General features: G+C 47.3%; 1 protein-coding gene across 2 annotated transcripts in view; it reads right to left on the bottom strand.

Moving 5' to 3' along the window:
* The window catches only part of LOC142576651 (DIS3-like exonuclease 2), a 318,054-nt gene that overhangs the window by 249,989 nt on the left and 47,611 nt on the right, over window positions 1–20,454 (bottom strand). For both annotated transcript variants that reach the window (XM_075686870.1, XM_075686871.1), the window contains 2 exons: window positions 18,519–18,634; window positions 15,934–15,998 (listed from right to left, as the gene is read on the bottom strand). In XM_075686870.1, the coding sequence (XP_075542985.1) occupies window positions 15,934–15,998; window positions 18,519–18,634 (181 nt within the window). The remainder of the gene's footprint in view (window positions 1–15,933; window positions 15,999–18,518; window positions 18,635–20,454) is intronic.

The following is a 20,454-nucleotide window of genomic DNA, read 5'->3' as shown; positions in this document are numbered from 1 at the left end:
ACCTTGTAAATAAGAAACATATATAGTCACACTAGGATGACATACAACCGATGACCATGAGTCATCATAGTGTAACAAGTTTACGTGCCAACGATGCACCAGTCTAGCGATTGACCGTTGTGCAATCAACCGGTGCATTCATCGCACCGACAATTCGATTGTCACAGCAACTGTGCTTTTATATATATACTTATTAACACTCAAAACAAGTCAAAACAGGCTTTTGAAGTTGCATGATTGTCAGCTCTTACCATATCGCTTACACACAGCGCAGCTTAATTAAGCCTAGCACAACCGACGAGTTCGTGCACTGCTGGTGGACTTGAACTACAGGATAAGGAAGCAGGACTAAAGAAACCACTTTTACAGTTCACTTCTGGCTATACTGACTTCAAGTGAACCATTCTTAGCACACAGTATGAGGCCCACAAAACAAGTGGGAAGCAGCGACACGGTGCAGTACCAACACCAGTATGTCACCATTCTTTATCAAAGGCTGCCAATCGCAATCGCTGGCGCTTCCATGAACAAAATGCGAGTGGGACGTCTGTGCGTATTGTTGTGCTGACAAATTTGTTAGCGAGAAGCACAGTTCGCCTCTTAGGCCAAAGAGGCAACAAGTGACGGCCCCTTGGTATTGCAGCATAAGCAACAACCTCGGTTGTAGTTGCCACGCGAGTAGTACGGCCGGCAAGAGTGTTCTTGCTTGAAATCTACACGCTCTCTAGATGAACGTTTATGGACGCCAAGTTTGCTCTAACAATATGCTATCGAACACAAAAAATATAGTCTGACTAATAGCAGGAAAAGTGAGAACAGCTATCAAAATCAGCAGTAACAGCCCTCCCCACAGCACACGAGACCACCTATAGTCACCGATTTCGAAGTGCCTGGGAAGCTCACATCGGTAGGGGAGGGGAAGTGGGGGGCAGGACGTCGTGCATCCCTTTTTCCAGCGCGACTGATCACACATGCCGCCTGCACGTGCTGTCTTAGAGGTCAACTGCTGCATGTGCAAAGACAGGGTGAGCCAAGGCATAGTGCATTGTCTTCTTGCCTATTTAGTACTGGAGATTGCATAATTTTGAGTTTTGGAGACGTGTTGAAGAGAGAAGCAGACAAATTTCTGTTGTCGGATAATTTTCTGATAGCGTAGTCAAACTGCGGGCAACGCTATCAGCCACAGGGGTGAAGTGAATGAGAAATGTGGCTGGTTTGGCTTCGTGCCGCTGATATGAAGATACTGCCAACATGACATGAAACTGCACCTTTCTTCACCGACTCTCAATTCAAACAAAATGATTTTTTTTTCTCATTCAAACTTGCTTCCCCTGATTTCCTAATAAATTGAAAAATCTTACAGCCCCTTCTGTATGAAAAAGAAATCTATCAGTGACTGTACTTATTAGAAATAGAACAGAGCGTATTTACGGGGACATGCAGGGAGAAACGAGACGGACGAGCGCTGACTTGCAACTGAAGTTTATTGCTTGGAACGAAGCATATATAACAGCTCCAGCCAACAGAAGAAAAAAAAGACGATACGTATATTCACAATCATTCCTACACGCTGCACTGAACAGGGGGGATACCTGTAATCATCATATCCCCCCAGCTAAAAATGCGAGTTCTTTGGACGTAATGGATAAGGAGGGGCTACTGCCGCTTGCGTCTTTTGACCAGGCGATGTGCGCTGCTTTGATGATTTCACAGGTTAGTTGGTTACTATGTTTACTTAAAGTTTGTGTTCTAGCGAAGTCTTGAATTTCAATATAATGAAACAAACTGCTCATTTTACCGATTTCATCATATTGAGGTTTAACTGTATTTCTGTCATTATTTCATGCAAACAGTGTGCTGTTTCTACTTTACAAACAGACAGCGAGCGATGGCCATAAGTGCTGACATAACCAAATGCATCGTTCTGCGAGCAATATTGATGACGATATAGCAACCAAGTTGCAATATAGCAACTTGGCTGCTACATTACTGCCAACCTCCGCTGAGCAGAACTGACCCCGGCTCAATCTTAAATATTTCCCTACCGTGCCCATTGGGCATCATTCGACCGCTATCTATGGTTTGAAATGCCGCTTTCGAGACCTTCCGTGCCGCTCATGGACACACCATGCCATTGGACGTGAAGGAGGAGAACTACATTTTTTTTCCCTAAGTAGTTCGATTTTCTTCCTGCTTGGCAGTGATTTTTGAACATGCCTTGAAGTTTCACACTCGTCAAAGTAGAAAGCAAGAGCCTCTGAAGGCAGTGCATGTGCTCTGAAAGATGGCAGGTGTCGTGATTCCGCTACATCTGCGGCTGATTGCATCAATGGATCGAGCAGCAGCGAGTCTGAGGATGCCGCTTTTTTTTTGGATTTTGACTTTGAGAGCAACGACGGCACAAAATAGCCCGAAACATTGGCGGCCGCAGCCCAGTTTCACTTTTTCCTTCAGCCCGTCTTTGTTGTCGTTTGCAGTGCTTGAGAGCCTGCCAAGATGGAGACTTACGGAAACTGCAAGAAACGCCACACTGACAGGAAAGCTAAGCAGAAAACAAGAGTTTACTGCAAGCCACGCAATGTTACGCTATGTTTCACCTCGAGCAACTGCTTCACCACATGGCACGCCCAACTGTAGAGCTTGCAGTTAAATTTTTTGTAGTGGATGGACAACTCGTTCAATGACAATTTAGATTTTTCTGCAGGTAGTAGACGGAAATACATTTTGTATACATCATAATTTCTGTTATATTAAACTTCCTTCAATTTTATCCCACAATCTTGATTCTGACAAATTATATCTTTATTATGACATACATTTAGTAAATAAAGCTTTTGTGCAACTTTTGTTTATGTATTACACAAAATATTGAGTGCAGTAGTTCCTTCAGAAAAAAAAAATGTACCTACAACAAACACCTATTTTTCCCACGGTACGGAAGGAGCCAATGTGGGTGGCTGACGAGTGCTCACGTTGAGGCAATTCCGAAGCATGTTTGGGTTCATAATGAACAGCACACGAGTCGGGGCAATAGTGTTATGGTGGGCATAGCTGCACGAAAGCCCGTCATCACATTGTGACGACTCTTGGTTGTCAGTCGTGCCAGAGCTTGCATCGTGTCCTGGCCAGGAAGTGTCGAGTGACACAAAGCAAAAATTAATAAAATGGCTGATACAAGCTCAAAAACATTTCAGCTCGCTTCATGCAGCGGGCTGAAATGCCATACGTTTTGCTTCTCGCAGCAGCTACTAACATAGTGCAATGCAAAAGGTTAATTCTATGAAAATGTACGAGGTGTTCCCGTTTTTCCTGGCTGGAACAAGATCGACAATGCAGTCGCTAGTTTTGTTGGCGGCTACGAAAGGTTCATTTAGTCTGATATGCCGTTGGCAACTACAGTTTGTCACAATGCACAAAAAACATGAAGCTGCTGTTAACAGTGAAAATGGATAGCCAGCAATAACCGGAGGGCAACTATGACGTGGCTGAACACAGGGCATCCATGTGTATTGCTCACTGGCCAGACGCAAATGACACCGACGATCTAGATATTATGGATGACAATGCGTCATGTCAGTTATGCAAAACTATTGGTAAATTGACTACAGAGAGAATTACTAAAGTCAAACCTCATTATAGAAAATTTACAAATATAACTAAGTAAGTGAAATTCTTCTTGAAATCTACACAAAAGATTTGTAGTGGAGTACGTGCAATAAAGGATACAACGAAGTACAGTAGAACCTTGTCGATACATTCCCGTTACGTACATTTTCCTGGTGCCAACTTTCGCGTTCAAGAGCACAAAAAATGACTCGATAGAGCTATGCTACCGTATTTACTCACTAAAGATCGCACTTTTTTGTCAGGAAAAATTTACGCGAATTCAGGGGTGCGATCATTATGCGAGTTAAATTTCCCGTGAAAAAAAAAAAATTTTTTTTTCGTCTCGCGTTTGCTGCGGGATGCAGATGCGGGACACCAAAACAATAATCGTGGCCGGCGGAGCAAGCCAAACGCACCAAACGTGATTTTTTTTATTCTCGTGAATGCATTACGTGCATTTAAACAGTTCCTTCCGTATCAGTAATTAATAATATCGTTAATATCGGCAAGTTTGCGGCAATAACGTAGCCATGTCCACTTTGAGGGGGCAGAAACAGATGGGCGCACTTAGCTGCCAGCGACATAGAAACACATGGCGGGCATGCTGCGGAAACTGCGGCATGTCTTCACTACTATCCTAATACTGCACGTTTGCGCTAAGGGTGGGTGAATATCTTAGCTGTGTTACAAGCGTTGGCGTATCAATAAGGTACACTTTTAATGTTCAATGTAAACGTGGCTAGTATTGTTGGTGCTCGCGATTTGTTGCGTGCGCACAAGTGCACATGAGAAGAATCGAAAGGCGCCTTTTTTTGTTGTTCCAAAACCATTATAAAGCCTACACATAATAAAGGCAAGTTTGGTTGTACCTCTTTTTGTCATGGAAGTGTGGAAAGTGATGAAAGTAATGAAATGAGGCATCTACTTAAGTATGTTTGGTGCGTGCAGACCGCTTGGTTTGTCTTGAAGAGTCGTTCACGTAGCATTCGACAGATGGTAAGCGCGATCATTATTAGCTAGACTTGGCACTCGAAATATAACTGCGGCAAGTTTGGGGTGCGATCATTACACGGGAAATTAAAAAAAATTGAATTTTGACGACAAAATTCAGGGGTGCGATCATTACGCGAGTGCGATCATTATGCGAGTAAATACAGTAATTCTTTACCAGTTCATACGTTACAGGAAAACACACCTTTTGGGCACCAACATTCAGTATGCCGCCAAACTGCGATCGTATGATACGTTTTCTGGCCGCTAGATGCCATGTAAACAAAAAGATGCACGAGGCATGCGTGGTCGAGAACAGTATATAGCTGCCTGTCGCGGCAGCTTCACTGCAATACTTGTCCGTTCGTCTCATGTGAAAACACCAGCGCGCACTCAGTTTCTCATTTTGGTACCGGCAAATCTTCTCCAGGGTCGTCGCGCATAGCGTTCACACCCATCACCGCCAATCCTATTGCGATAAGCATCTTCGCCTATCTGTTTCAGAGTGCAGGGTGCCGTTGGAAGCGTAGTGCATGCCCTTAACAGGCGATAACCGAAACACGCCGTCGTTCCCTGCTGCAGACTACAATCATGTACGCATTCCGGCAATTGGATTCTAATGTGAACAAGAAAGGCGTGAGGCGTGCATTATCGATAACAGTACATGGCGTCTCACGTGAAAACGACGGCGCGCACAGCTTCTTCTTCCAGTACCACCAAATCTCCGCCCAAGTTGTCCCGTCCCACCCTGGTCGTCGCACACCACATTCACAGCTATCACCACCAAACCTATTGCGATAAGCACCTTCACCTGTCTGTTTTACAGCGCGTGGTGCCACAAAAATAGAAGCGACTCCCGATATATTGAATGTCAAGCGGTGCAAAAGTGCCCCCTTAAGTTGGCTTTTGCTCGTGGCAGTGGGGAAACCCGGTGGCACAGCTCCATCCACCCGCTTTGTCTACCGTGACCGCGTCGTATCCTGCAAGCCATTTACACCCTCCCTTGCAAAAAATTATGCTGGCCCACCCACAGCACTTGCTCAGACACCCAAATCAGAGGCTCTTGTGCCCTCGTCGTGCAAGATGGTGGAAGTGCAAGTGGTCTCGCACACAAGCACATTAAAATTGAATTTAACCACTTTTTCGGCGCATATGTGAGAAGCAGAGGTTGCGAGAAAGTAATGTGGGGACTTCTGGTCTTAGAGATTCAAATCATGGCGTTTTAAGTGCCAAAACCATGAAGTGATTATGAGGCATGCCGTTGTGGGGGACTCCTGAAATTTGGACCACCTGGGTTTTCTTAACATGCACCTTACTTGAATTAAATTATGGGGCTTTATGTGTCAAAACCACTTTCTGATCACGAGGCACACCATAGTGGACGACTCCGGAAATTTTGACCACCTGGGGTTCTTTGGCATGCACCTAAATCTAAGTACACAGGTGTATTCACATTTCGCCCCCATTGAAATGCGGCTGCCGTGGCCGGGATTTTATCCCGCGACCTCGTGCTTAGCAGCCCAACACCATAGCCACTAAGCAACCACAGCGGATGGTCCTTAAAGGGACCCTGAAACGATTTTGACGATTTTCTACAAACGTACTGAGTCGTTAGAGTAGGTCCTTCTGATCATTAACTGACACATGTAAGTGCTCCGCGTAAAGCGTGTAATTTATTATGAGGCTTTAAAAATGCACATCGCTGCCGATCGCAGCACACTGCTCGGCGGAATTTTAAGCCGCCCCTACCCATATGACCGAAATCACCCATATGACGTCAGTGGGGTGAGCTATCCGATTGGCTGACCAGGGCGCGTGATCGATAAATTTCCCAACTTTATGGTCAACAAATGATGTTCGTAATAGTTGGAATGTTAGTTAATTTGTTTTTATAACAAGAAAGTAACATAAAGAGAATGCACAAGAACAATTTTTCAGTACACTTAAAGGGGGATGAGGGGATCGGAACAAACTTTTTCATTTTTTAACTTAGAGTGATGAAATTTGGCATACAGGTTTGAAATAGCATCAAACAGACAGCTACGAAGTTTCACAATAATATCTTCAGTAGTTTTTATTTATCATTATTTATATATTGCTCACATGTTGCTTGCTCGTGGAAAGCCTAGCGTGACAGCAAAATGGGTTATGGGTCTGTAGATGTTCTTAATAGTTACCAAGAAGTATAGTCTAAGTCAAGATTCTCTTAATTTCTTTTTAAATTTCTCTGCTCTTCTTCTAAACGATATAGTATGCACCTTTTCTTTATGTTTAGAATGTATCATGCTCCAATTATTGTGTAATAAAAAATGGTGAGCCTAAATGGTAAATCTGAGACTGTCTTGACATAAGGCCCACTTCAGCAATTGCAGCAAAACAAACAGGATTAAAATCCGTGCTCCGATTGCCATGCTATGCTTTCCATGAGTGAGGTCGTGGAAAAAGCCCAAAACAAACTTTTGGGAAAACAAGCCTCAAAGTTCCATACTGGCACACACTGTCTAGAATGCTCCTGCATCGTGAAATTTGGTGTCCTTGGCAGCAGGTGACTTCTTAGCCCTCTGTCCTTTCAGGAGATGGACTTTGTGTGCCTTCTTCATTCGCTGGGAATCTTTCTCGACAGCCCGCTGAAGAGAGAGGGCACCAGGGCGCAGGCCCAATGTTGTGCACAGGTCTGAATAAGCTTTCAGACTGCCCGAGTTGTACCTTGAAATTGCCTCGTGCACTGCTGTTTCCACGGCAAACAGTGAGGCATGCTGGTCTTTTGATACTAGTGACCATATCACTGAATGGAGACTCTCAGTCGCGTTTTGAGTTTTGCCTCCTTTGCACCGGGCCAGCAACTGAGGGTCTGAGAGGCGCTGGTACACAGGCAGAAGTGCTTCAGCAACTTTAGCTGAAAGCTTGTACGTGTGAGCTGGTGCTGGCTGCCCTTCTGCCTCAGCTGATCGGTGGTTGCATCAGCTAAGGGGGCCAGGGGGACACAGCTCATGATGGGGCTCATCATCTGTTGATGTGATGTGGTAGTACGTTGCCATTACTGCCCTTTGCATTTCCTCGGCTTCTGAGTGGTTCCGCAGAGCAAGGCCATAGTAGTTCGTCAGTTTTTTGATGAGCTGCTGTGTCAGGCCCCCCTTTCCACCTAGTGGCTCTCCTTTCTTTGCCTTGGCCACCAAAGAGCGAAGTGCAGCCCCCATTCGTTTTTTCACATGATTTATGCAGTCCTCTTTAGATAGCTGCACAAAACCATAAACTTTTTCATCACATAGAGTGTGAAACATGCAGCTGTCCCCATCACAAACTATGTTTGTGTAACGTAAATCATTTCTGCTCAAGGAGCGCCTGAAGAGCTGTAGTGCAGCCTCAACCTCCATTCTTCCAGAATTCACATCAGTGTTTTTCTGGCACTGGTGTTGCTGCTTCCATTCAGCATAGTTGGGGTCACTTTCTGCTGGCTGTCGGCTGCACCCAAGGCAGAAGTCGGACAGAACTATGCAGTCCAACACAAGCCCTGCATGGAATTCAATTATACAGCCTACGCCGATATGGGAGCTGTGGCCGCGTGTCAACCATGTGCCATCATACACTACTGCGATGTTCTTTGAAAATGTAGTCTCCATTTCAATGTACACCTTTTTCACTGCCGCTGCGGCAGGCTTGAAAGTCTTTTTGAGGTGCCCATCATATGTTTTGAGGTGTAACTCACGATGCGAGACATTCATGGTGGCCCAGAAGTCATTAAGAGCAGTTGGTCCTTTCCCAATGCTCTTTATTGCTTGCATAGCTCTGATGTTGACCTCAAAAGCTCTAGAGCCGCTCTTCCTCTGTGAGGACTACTCAGACTGTAGGGTACTACCACAGGAAATGCATGAAAGTACCATCTTCACAGCTAGCCCCAGTTCAGTCTCGCGGTGCACTGCTAGGCCGGGCTGCTGACAAGTTAGGCAAAGCGCGGAACCAATCAGCGAGTTCAGAGCAGCAACTTGAACAAGCATAAACTCCTCTTCTGGAGGTGCGGGAATGGCATTTTCCTGTGAGCTAGTCAGCCCGAACTTGCGCTCCGTTGCTGAAACCGCGCAAAGCGATTCGCGAACTCTCGACGCTTGCAGTTCTGCAGTTTCCGCGGACACAAAACGTGTTTTCAGGTGAGCTTGAATAGTGCGACGTTCACTGGGCGAAAACTCAACACTGTGATGAGCAGCAAGGTCGGCCGCCGGCGCATCCGCGGCAGCAAGCGTGCGCCCGCGTTGCAGCTCCGTCGAAGCGCCAGAACTCGTCGATGGCATGAGACTGCCTTCACTGGCGGTTGTTGGCTGCGGAGACATCTCGGCGTTGAACGACTCACCGCGGAAGCGCGTCTCCGATGCTCTGCAGTCGGGCGGCGATGACCGCTGCAAGCCCACTCCGTAATCTGTGCTGGACGAACTTGCAACGGGACGCTCGCGTACGGCGAGACTCACTGGCATGTCGATCGTCACCGGTGAAGTAACACTGCGCCCGCGCTTCGATGGCGAAAGATGATGGTTCGTCTCACTATCGCTGGCTGGTGCTCGACTCGGCGCAAGATCCCGCAGCACGTTGGGCGAGAGATCGCACAGCACGTTGGGCGCGTACTCCGCCGATTCTGAACGGACGCTCAGCTCGGCCGAACCACCTGCTGACAATCGCCGCTTCTTCCTTGCTGTGACGGGCTTGCGTTTCCGCTTCCCGTAGGCATGCTTCGTCCGGTACTTCTTTTCGAACGTGCGCGGATCCATTGCACGTGGTCGAAGTCCTCGAAACACAAGAGAAGGAAAGGCCAGAAAGGCTTCCCAGCAGCGGACAAAAGCAGACGCTCCTTGCGCTCCTTACCTCAGCCGCCATTATGGCGCGGCAGCCATTGGCTGCTCCGTGCTGCCACTCTCCTGTTTTTCTTTTTTTGTGCGCTTGCTGGCTGGCAGGGGAGGAAGGGAAGGGCTGGGACAAAGAGTCAAAGAGTCGGGCTTTCCAACAATACCAAAATGGCGGCACTCCGTGGCGGGAAAGCCGAGCAGTTGCGCCTTGAACTTCGCAGCTTTTTCGCGATTTCGGACGGATGTGTGGACGCCGGCACCGACAAATATATTTATTTTCAGTGCTTAGAGTTTGTTTTTCGGTGAAATATTTCAGTACAAGATAGAAATGATGCTGTAGATTCTGAAAAGCGTACTTTTCAAAAATCGTTTTTTTTCGCGACAATCGCGATCTGATCCCCGCTTCCCCCCTTAAGGGGGGACGCGGGTCTTGAAAGGGCAAAAAATCACAAAAAAGTCGATTTTCGGAAAAGTGTATTTTCGCTACGTTTATACATTCAAGAATCCCTCCGCGAAATCTAGAAGCTAAATTTAATCGGAAAATAATAAAAAATCGCGCTTAAAGGGGCCAGGGTGAACGCGAAATCAGCAAAATTTGGTCAAAAATGTTCAAACTTCGCGCCGTCACCATTTGCGAACGCGGTGGCCGATGGCCGCCATCTTGCGCTTGTTTTGAAGCTGTTTTCTTTGTGCGCATTTTGCACCAGTTCAAAATGGCGTCGGCGAAGGGAAACCGACGCTATCGCGTCATTTCTGGAGGATGCGTCCGTGGCGCCGATTGGCCAAAGCGCGCACACCCCCCGCGCGCCTCGCTCCTATTGGTCCGGTGCTCGTCGGCGCGCGCGCTCGACCGCTCTCGCGTCTCGCTACGTTTGTTTATCTCTGGTTTCATCGCGCCGCTGTCAGCGTTTGTTCAGCCGCTTGCTTCGCGACGTTTGATAAGATGCTCATTTCGCTGCCCGGATGGCTGGAAAAGATTGTCGTCTCAAGGCTACTACGCGTCAAGCGGCTGTGGAATGCGCGACGGAAGGCGGCTAGGCCTGTGATACTCGCGGAGTTGCCGGTTGCTGGTCTGCCTGGACATTCTACCGGATCGAGTGCCGAGCTGCAAACTGGCACGTCTAACGTCAACACTTCGTCCGCCCAGGCCACGCGTGTTGGCACAGATCGTGCAGGCACCGTTTCCTTCACGACTGAAGAAAGTAGCGAGCGCGCAGCGAGCGCCGGAAAACGTCCGGAGCGCCGGACCTTCGAAGTGCTAACTCCAGCAAAAAGCGAGAACCTCTTTGAGCGCAAGGAAGCTCGCCAAAAAGCGGCAAAAAGATAGGATGTATCCAGATTATGCCCCTGGTGAATTTCCTTAAGATTTTATTGGTATGTTCTCAATAAAAATGTTGCAGAATGTTTTTCCTTGATTTCTCAAAACAACAATTCCGACAGACTTCCAATTTTGGAGGTAAAATAGCTTCTGTCCTATTTCAGCTATCAACTTAATTTTTTTTTGCCAGAAAGATAAATGTATGCAGTTAGCAATATGCACCTTTTAAAAGTAGCACTCTTCTCAAAAAGTTTTTGAAATGGGTCACATGCTTGACATGTCAAGATGGCATTTTTTTCTCACAACTTTGATGAGCTCTAACTCTTACTCAGATTAGCCTAGAACATTGAATAATACCTTATGGCACTCCCTGAACATTCTAGATAGTCTTTATACTAAAATTACCGTGTTAGGGTTTTCTGTTTAGATGCTAATTTTCCTCCAAACAAAGGACTCAGCTTATACAATGCATTTAGAGTATATCAGAAACTACTTATCCTGTGGCGAAACTAATTATATTTTTAGAATCTGCATATTAAGATACACAAAGTGTGAAAATTTCGTTCAGATCTGTCCACAAATAAAAAAGTTGTATTTCAAGTGTAGCCTCCCCCCTTAAGCACTTCCGGCACACAGCAAGTGTCGTCTGCTTGTGTTACAACGTGCTCTGTCTTTGACGAGAGCTCCGCCGTCAGTGTTGGTTTGTGTTTTCGCGAGTGCTATGATTCGACTTTGTTGCGTTGTGGACTGCAAACGTAGCGACTGGCAATATGTCAAGCTGCGACATCGTGTCCCTCTGCAAGCCAGTAGACGAGTGGACTGGCTGCAGCGCATCGGACTGCCGCTATCCGAACGGCGCCAGGATTTGTGCAATTGCGGCCGTCACTTTACACCGGAAGATTACTAACGCAATAGCGTTTCGCGAGTCCGGTATTAGGGTAAACGCAAGTGCAAGGGGACAGGGCCTGGCCGTGTCCCCTTGCATGCGGTTTCAGGGGATGAACAGAAGTGCAAATGTGAATGGTCTGCACAGTGCAGCCACCTGGTGGCATAGAGCTCAACCACACACAGTAGCAGTAACAAATTGTAATCTGCTAGGTTGCTGGTGCAAATTTTTCGCAGGAGTGTAATCGTTAACACGTTGTTTTTGTAAATGTTTAAGATGTTTTACACTTGGTTAGAGCAATATTAGCTCTTTCTTTGGCTGGTTAAGCTCTGTGCCAGCGGGTGGCTGGACCGTGGAGACCGATCAGGCAGCTCACGTACGCCTACGCTAAAGTTCCTTCTTCAACATGAGTTTGTCTCCATCGTTCCGTCGAAATATTCAGGTAGTGTGTGATTACCGGAATACCAGACACGTTTGGCGCTACGACAGAATGCTCGCAACGCACGCTGCTTCGATAGCTCTCACTTGGGGTCGACGTCCAAACGGCTAGCGGAGAGGTCTCGCGCGGGCGGGGGCGGGCTCCAAAACAACCGGAAGTGGACGATGTGACGTCGCATCGTGACGCAGGACCAGTGAAGGTGGAGCTTAGCCCCGATCGCTCGGCGAACGAGTTGAGGAGGAAAAGCATGGTTAGGGAGGAGGGTAACTTGTAATCACTTGTAGCTCCATTAATACGTAACGTTTCAGTTAAATTGTGTCCGAACCGTTTCAGGGGCCCTTTCAGATTTGTCTTTGCCTAGCCACTGCTTCTCACGCATGCGCAGAAAGAGCGGTTAAATCCAATTTTGATGTGCTTGTGTGGTCTCGCTGCTTTTCTGGTTCATTGTGTTCATACCTTGTGAGCCTTTTCCCACAGTGCTGCCGTGATGGCTAGCGCAGAGTGACAAAATTTGCCTTTCGCCGTGAAGCTCAAAATTGCGAATCAAGTTGAATCTGGTGAGAAGTCGGATGTCGCCGCAGCATGCAAGATTCCGAGGAGCACTCTCAGCACGATATTGAAGGAAGAATAAGGGGAAGATTAGGGCTAACGTGGACAAACTCGCAACCTGGTGCCAGTGGTGTCCAACGCGTATGCACGGCGACATCGAGGCGGCTGTGTGAAAGTGGTTCATCCGAAATTGCTTCATACGTGCCGGCTTCCGCATGCTCGGTGGTGACTCTGAAAATTCTGACGAGTGCAACGAAGTCGTTGCCGGTGTCGCCGAAGTTTGGAGCGAGCTGTCAGAATTTCCGGAAGCTGTTGACGGATCAACAATCGACGAGTTTATAAGTGCAGATGATGGTGTCATGACCACGGGAGAGCCCAAAAACGAAGACTATATTGCTGACATCGTACCGAGCACAAGTGATAGTGGGCACAATGAGGAAAGCAACGATGATCCTTTGCCGACATTGTGGTATGACGGCCTATCGGCCAATGAAGAAAGGAGCCAACCAGGGCATTATTAGGGCATTATTATTATTATTTAACCCACTCAAAGCCTAATACATGTTCTTTTTTTGGGTGAAAGAGTTTTTCAGACTGTTCAATTTTTCTGACTACTTTTCGGTCTCCGCAAGGTTCGGAAAATCTGTCGGCGACTGTATGCCATAACTTACTTGTGTAAGGGTCACACATGTTTTTTACAGGAAGGCAGGCTTATGGTTGCTCACTAAAGCATTGAACTGTGCCTTGACTGTTATGCAGAATAAGGCAACCAGTGGCGTCTAGCTGAGAACACATTTATAGTCACTGACCGGACACAAACTATGCAGCAAAAATGTCCGGATAATCGGGCAGTCCTAAAAAACAAATTGCGATGCTAAAATAGATTTTATTGTATTTTAGAGCTCCAGCGTAGTGAAAAATTCCTTTACACACTTTTGCTCAATGTTGTGCTCCATCAAAAAAAGAAAAAAAAAGATACACTTGAAATTTTGTGATGACTGACGCTGTGGGTGCATTTTGCATTCACCCACTGCACAGCCCGATGTGTGTCGCAGGTCCAAGTGCAGATACGTATTGCATACGTGGCCTTGACTCAGTGGCACCTGTGCTGTAGCAGATCAGTTTGGAACTTCATAGGCATTATGTGCACACGCGAGGCTGGTCCTGTTCAGTAAGCGCACACACAGTTCACGGTAATGTACAGGTGATTTCCCACTAATCCAAGCTTAGCCTAAAGGGACCCTGAAACGCTTTTGACGATTTTCTACAAACGTACTGAGTCGTTAGAGTAGGTCCTTCTGATCATTAATTGACACATCTAAGTGCTCTGCGTAAAGCGTGTAATTTATTATAAGGTTTTAAAAATGCACATCGCTGCCGATCGCAGCGCACTGCTCGGCGGAATTTTAAGCCGCCCCTACCCATATGACCAAAATCACCCATATGACGTCAGTGGGGCGAGCTATCCGATTGGTTGACCAGGGCGCGTGATCGATAATTTTTCCAACTTTATGGCAAACAAATGATCTTCGTAATAGTTGGAATGTTAGTTAATTTGTTTTTATGAAAAGAAAGTAGCATAAAGAGAATGCACAAGAACAATTTTTCAGTACACTTAAGCACTTCCAGCACACAGCAAGTGTCGTCTGCTTGTGTTACGACGTACTCCATTTTGACGAGAGCTCCGCGATCACAGTTGGTCTCAGTCTTTTCGCGAGCACTATGATTCGAATTTGTTGCCTTGTGGACTGCAAACGTAGCGACTGGCAATATGTCAAGCTGCGACATCGTGTCCCTCTGCAAGGCAGTGTACAAGCGAACTGGCTGCTGCGCATCGGACTACCGCTATCCGATTGGCGCCAGGATTTGCGCGTTTGTGGCCGTCACTTTACACCGGAAGATTACTAACGCATCAGCGTTTCGAGAGTCCCGTATTAGGGCAAACGTAAGCGCAAGGGGACAGGGTCTGGCCGCTTGACTGTGCCGTAACGGGATGAGCCGAGATGAGCAGAAGGGCAAATGTGAATGGTCTGCACAGTGCAGCCACCTGGTGGCATAGAGCGCAACCATACACAGTAGCAGCAACAAAGCGTATTCTTCTTTGCTGCTGGTGCGTATTTTTGGCAGGAGTTTAATCATCGACACGGTTGTTTTTATAAATGTTTAAAATGTCTTACACTTGGTTAGAGCAATATTAGCGCTTTGTTTGGCTGGTTAAGCGCTGCGCCAACAAGTGTCTGGACCGTGTAGACCGATCAGGCCGCTCACGTACGTCTACGCCAAAGTTCCTTCATCAGATTGAGTTTATGCCTCCAGTGATTTGCCGAAATGACCAGCTTGCCTGTGGCTAACGGAATACCAGACACGTTCGGCGCTACGACAGAATACTCGCAATGCACGCTGCTTCGATAGCTCTGGCTTGGGGTCGACAGCCAAGCGGCTAGCGGAGAGGTCTCGCGCGGGCGGGGGCGGGCTCCAAAACAACCGGAAGTAGACGATGTGACGTCGCATCGTGACGCAGGACCAGTGAAGGCGGAGCGTAGCCCCGCTCGCTCGGCGAACGAGTTGAGGAGGAAAAGCATGGATGGGGAGGAGGGTAACTTCTAATCGCTTGTAGTTCCGTTAATACGTAACGCTTCACTTAAATTGTGGTGCGAATGTTCTACTTAAGCTGTACCCTACGCGTCTACAAAATTTGTCCGAACCGTTTCATGGGCCCTTTAATGCTCGTGGCCTTCAGTCCAGCCCATGCAAGTTATGCCTGAGTTATGATGTAAAGTCCCAACTTCCTGCAACAGCACGCCCTACTTGCTGGTTAGGCCTAGGCAGTGTTGCTTTGTCAGCAATCAAAGTTGCGGTATGGCTCAACCTTGGTTACTACAGTGGATTTCCAGTACCTCCTGCAGCATATGATGATGGTGCTAATGCTATCATTGGCAGGGCAACCTAGTGCCATCTTGCAGCTGCTTGCAGAAATGAACCAGCACGCAGGTATTTGGCGACTTCCCCCCCAAATTTTTGCACTCCAAAGTGTAGGCACAGGCTTTACACAAGGGTGGGCCTTACACGAGTAAACATGGTATTCCAGTTTCATCAATATTCCAAATTCTATTAAACTTATTAATTCTGTTGTGTGACTGGCTCATTCAAAATGGCAAGCACATTTCTATGCTCCTCTCCCTTAAAGGGCAATGCCTTGTCTTGGCAAGTGATGGAGAACTGAGTCCACAAATGTGAGTGCATCTGAAATAGCCAGCAGATGAAGTCAACTCACTTTGCACAGTTAATTCAGATGAAGATGAGATCAACTCACTTTGGTGGCACGATCCTTGGGCTTCTGTCGTTGTGATGCAAAGGCTGGAGAGGCTAAGTGGGTCTCTGCAACACAAGCAGACAACAAACAATTGAGCGCACTTTTTTTTTCATGACCATCTGTTGTAATCAAGGGCAAACTATTCTTTAACACTTTCCTGTATGTGCCCATTCTCATCGATAACCTTCTATATATGGCTGCAAAATTATTTTGCTGCTTTCTGAGCGCTCTCAGACAGCTAGTGCCATTTATTGGGTTATCTAAGAATTATTTAGTCAGTTTCAGTTTTATTTTTCCAATGCGCGCACATCTTTTAAAAAAGTGCCTCCTGAGAAGGGTCGTGGTCAGTGCAACGGGCTCGATGAGCGCTCGTAGTTTCCAAGATGGCGTTGGCTTCTTGTGCCGCGCATGCATGAAAATGTGACATTCACGCTGATTCCAATGCAAAAGTGCGCATGAGGTTTTGGACTCGCGAGCAGATGCACTGGCCAATCGCATATGTTTGGTCAGCCTATATATTACTGATGGAACAAATTCCACTTTGGAAGGACTCATCCATGACCATCTATCGACTACGAAAGACATAATTTTGGGGAACTTTTGTCTAAATGGTGCGTAGCTGTGGCAATATGTGTGTGCGACAGTGGACAGCATGGAACTATTTCGGGCCACTTGCAGAGTGTGCAGAGATGTGCTTTTTTTCTTAAAGAATGAACACACTAGTGGCAGTTTTCCCATGGCTGCGTACCGTGCAACGCACAAACGGCTAATAGAAGACTTCGGGGTGACCGTGTGAACGACTCATTGGCACCCACGGCTGTAGGCTCAGTGCCGAACAAATGTCAAGGATGCCGTTAGACCTAATGTCTTTCACTTTAAAACCATAGCTTTTGGCAATTCTGTAATAACGGCCGATGATCGCAAAAGGCATTCTTTTGCAAATGCTTTCTAATTACAATAATTTGCACCAGAAAGAAAATAGGCTGCCATTCACAGCATTCAGGCTGTGAGGGACTGTGATGCAGTCGAGCCGTCTCGCATGCGGTGTAGCTCTGGCCTTAGAGTTGAACTTGCGTCGTGTCACATCTCGTTTGTGCTACAGGTTTGGCAGCGGTCATCGCTTGCCACGAAAGATAAAATTAGGACATCAGTTTATTCTACCAAACGTTTTGTTGTATGAAGAACAAACTGTGGCCGATGCTCATCTGTGTCATCGGTGGCTGCGACACGGGCGAGCCAGGTGGCCGGCATGGCAGGAAACTGGCGGCAATGCCAGAAATATCGCTTGAATCCATTTTTTCGCCAACAGAAAAATCATGCCGTAGTGTGAAAAAACTGCCATCTGTTGGCAGCTGGCATCCAGAAAACGGCGGAAAGCAAGGCACTGCAACGCTATAGTGTTTCAATTTTTTTGTAATTTTTTCAATAACCAGTGGGTGCAATAATAAAATTCTACATGGTTGCGTATGTGAAGTTCCATCATTTCTTTCAAAACATACCATGGCACTAATTGGTAGAATGGACTTTGGATATAAAGGACCTTTCTTGCTAGATAATTGCAGTTCATTGTCAGAAGATCTGACACTATATAAACCACACTTGGTTGAAAAATACCCTGAAAGACTCATTTAGCACAGCATGTATTCCAAGTGTATGCTGGGTGTAGTGAAGCCTTTGAATTTCATGTTGCTGGACGATACTGCACAACTTCTATTCATCTTTGCATTGGTTGGATTGCTGCACTTCATAGAAATGAAAAATGCATATTTTATTATCTCATATGAGCAGAGACACTGGCACCATGACAAAAATGGGAGCAGAAGCACATTGCCAAGAAAGCCTACCAAGTTTGAAGTCTTTCTTTATAACCCATAATATGCCAAGGTTACAGTTCTTGCTTTCACTGTTGATGTGGCATTTATATTGATTTCTGCACTTTCACAGCCGCGAATCCTTCGTAGTTTCCTTTTTTTCTGCACTGTCAAGGGCAGCTACAGAGATTGCCCAAGTATTGCCGCTACATTCGTCACTGTCCATGTCATTAGCTATGCTGCTACATCAGCTCTCACAACGAGTAATCGCAGACGGGTCGACCGAGCGAGCAGGCGTGATTGTGAAAACGTTGCAATATTCTGCTCCCATGTGACCACACACTGTGCTGCAACGTTATGACACAGTATTCGCTTGGGAAACGAAACTGACTGTAAAAAAAGCTCTTATTTTTAATTATTTATGGCACTCTGAGGCTTGCTGCTATTCTTTTTAGGGTTTAGAAGCCTAGGATCTGCACTTAACACAAGGAAATGAATAGTAAAAAATATGTCAGTATTCTTTTAAATGAATTTAGAAAGAGATGTATTTATTGAATTCTTAGAGGTTACAGTGCCTATTCTTGACTGGAACCATCTGTTGACACCTCCATGGGCACACCTGTGGATGTATTTAGACAAGCGTCATACTTGTCTCTGCTTTCATCTTTTGCCAACATTCGTGGCCCAGACAGCTACAGGTGACGAGGCTGTGCTCGTGTGATCCGATACTACTGCTACCTCACTAACTCAAACAAGCTACTATAAGGCACCTACCAGAGCTTCGCCGACTGGAGGGGAAGGAGCCCTCTGAGAGCGTAGCCGCACTTGATGGACTGCAGGGGCTCCGGCGGAGGTGAGAGGAAGCGAGTGGGCTGGAGCCACTTTCTGACCTGCAATGTCAAACCAAGACATTTAATGGCTAACTTAACTGGTTCAGCGAGAGGATATTTTCTTGCTTTGTGTTGCACATCTACACTTTGTGGCATTGCAACGATGCACTATGCACATTGGGCTATGTAACAGGTGAACATAAAAAGACCCCGTGGCTGTAAAGAATGAAGTGGCTGCACGTCCATCAATTACCATTGCTCGGTGCCACTGCTTTATTATTACAACGTCTCCTGCTGGCTCGTGTGCACGGTGATGTCGCGCGTCTCAACACATCGCCGCCCACTGGGAAATGGACAGGATGATATAGTCGCAGCTGACCACTGCTGCCAGCAGCACACGATATAGCCTTGTCCCTTTTCTCTTATTTCCCTCCATCCTTAGTCTCATTGTCTTGATGAACTGCATTAAGTAATTTTTTCTGTACAAAGTTCTGTGGTTGGTGGTGTGGGGATGCGCGACTCTCACGCATCCCCTGATATGCTGTTTTCCCGCACGGCTCGCATGGCCTGGCGCCCGCGGCGGTCGGAGTGGTACAAGCGCAGTGCGAGAGATGGCACGAGTGTTGCGCTGCTAACGCCGCCGACAGGCGAGGTTACTTGGGCGCCGGGTTACTTCCCCGGCGGGTCGGCGAACGGCGTGGACATACCGCGCGCCGCCGACCCATGCTTCTGCGAGACCGCCTTGGAATGCGCCACCATTTGCGTGACAGAACATGCGAACGACCTGACGTTAGGATCCAGCATGGGGCGAACATATTCGCTCGTTTTCCGGTCGCGGTGAGTCGGACATCTAGATTTGTCGCGCGCCCATCGGCACGTGTTGTGGATAGCAACTCGGCTAGCAGGCATTGATCTATGAAAGGTGCAATAAATGCCCTTGTGATTGTTTGCACAACTGTGTTGTCGTTCCTTTGTCCCAAGAGTACGGGTGGGAGAGACCCCACATCTGGCGCCCAACGTGGGGCTCTTGGGACATCGGACGATAGATTTAACAGTTTGCTTCGTTCGAGACCTTTGTTTGAACCGAAGCGTAGGCCTAGCGTGAATTTTGATCGCTAGCGTCGGCGGCGTGCTTTCTTGAGCGAGGTGATGGTGGCTGTAGTGTGTTTGAACATATCAACATGCTAAGCCTTTTCGCAAGTGTTTTTTTAACGACATTCGTCAGTACGAGAGGCACGTGGTCTGCATCCTGGGAGAGCGAGGCTGAGCGCCCGCGGAGCAGTGGCAAGCCTGAAGCGAGTGAGTACGGAAGCCTCGTGGGTGGTCCGAATTTTTTATGTAGATAGCTTCTTCTATCTCTTTGACTCGGATGAAGTCGCGGCTCTGGGAGCCGGGTGGCCGCGGGCCACGGGTGCCACTACGGGCTGACTGGTATTGCGGCCTGGCACCGGGCGCTCCGACACCGTCTAGGACGGTGGGCGCCGTCAACTCGGATGCTGTGTGCACCGAGCGGAGTAGGACCACCTCACAGAGCTGACGTCTCCTCGCAGCTGCCTGTTTCGCGCTCAATTTGGGTGTTGTTTTTGGATGCCGGTTGTTAGGGTAGCGACGCTTTAGGCCTAAGGCTTTACGGAGCTGCCTGTCGCACGTGGAGGGACACAACCTGGTGGACCGTGGCGTTGAGGGGTTGCAATTTGCTTCCCTCATTCTATTTCGCTTCGCACGAATTGAAATTACTCGTTCGACTCAAGGAAGCGAGCTTCGTTCACATGAACTTAGCATCTGAGTAGCTGCCCGATCTTTTGCTAGCCGAGTTGAACATCGTACCACGTGGGCGATGCGCATGCATAATTCCTCTCCCTTACACTACTTTAGTGTTT

The sequence above is a fragment of the Dermacentor variabilis genome, chromosome 3 (assembly GCF_050947875.1).
Source record: "Dermacentor variabilis isolate Ectoservices chromosome 3, ASM5094787v1, whole genome shotgun sequence".
Classification (NCBI taxonomy): Eukaryota; Metazoa; Arthropoda; class Arachnida; order Ixodida; family Ixodidae; genus Dermacentor; species Dermacentor variabilis.
Note: the sequence above shows the minus strand (reverse complement) of the source record. Positions and strands in the feature narration are given on the sequence as shown.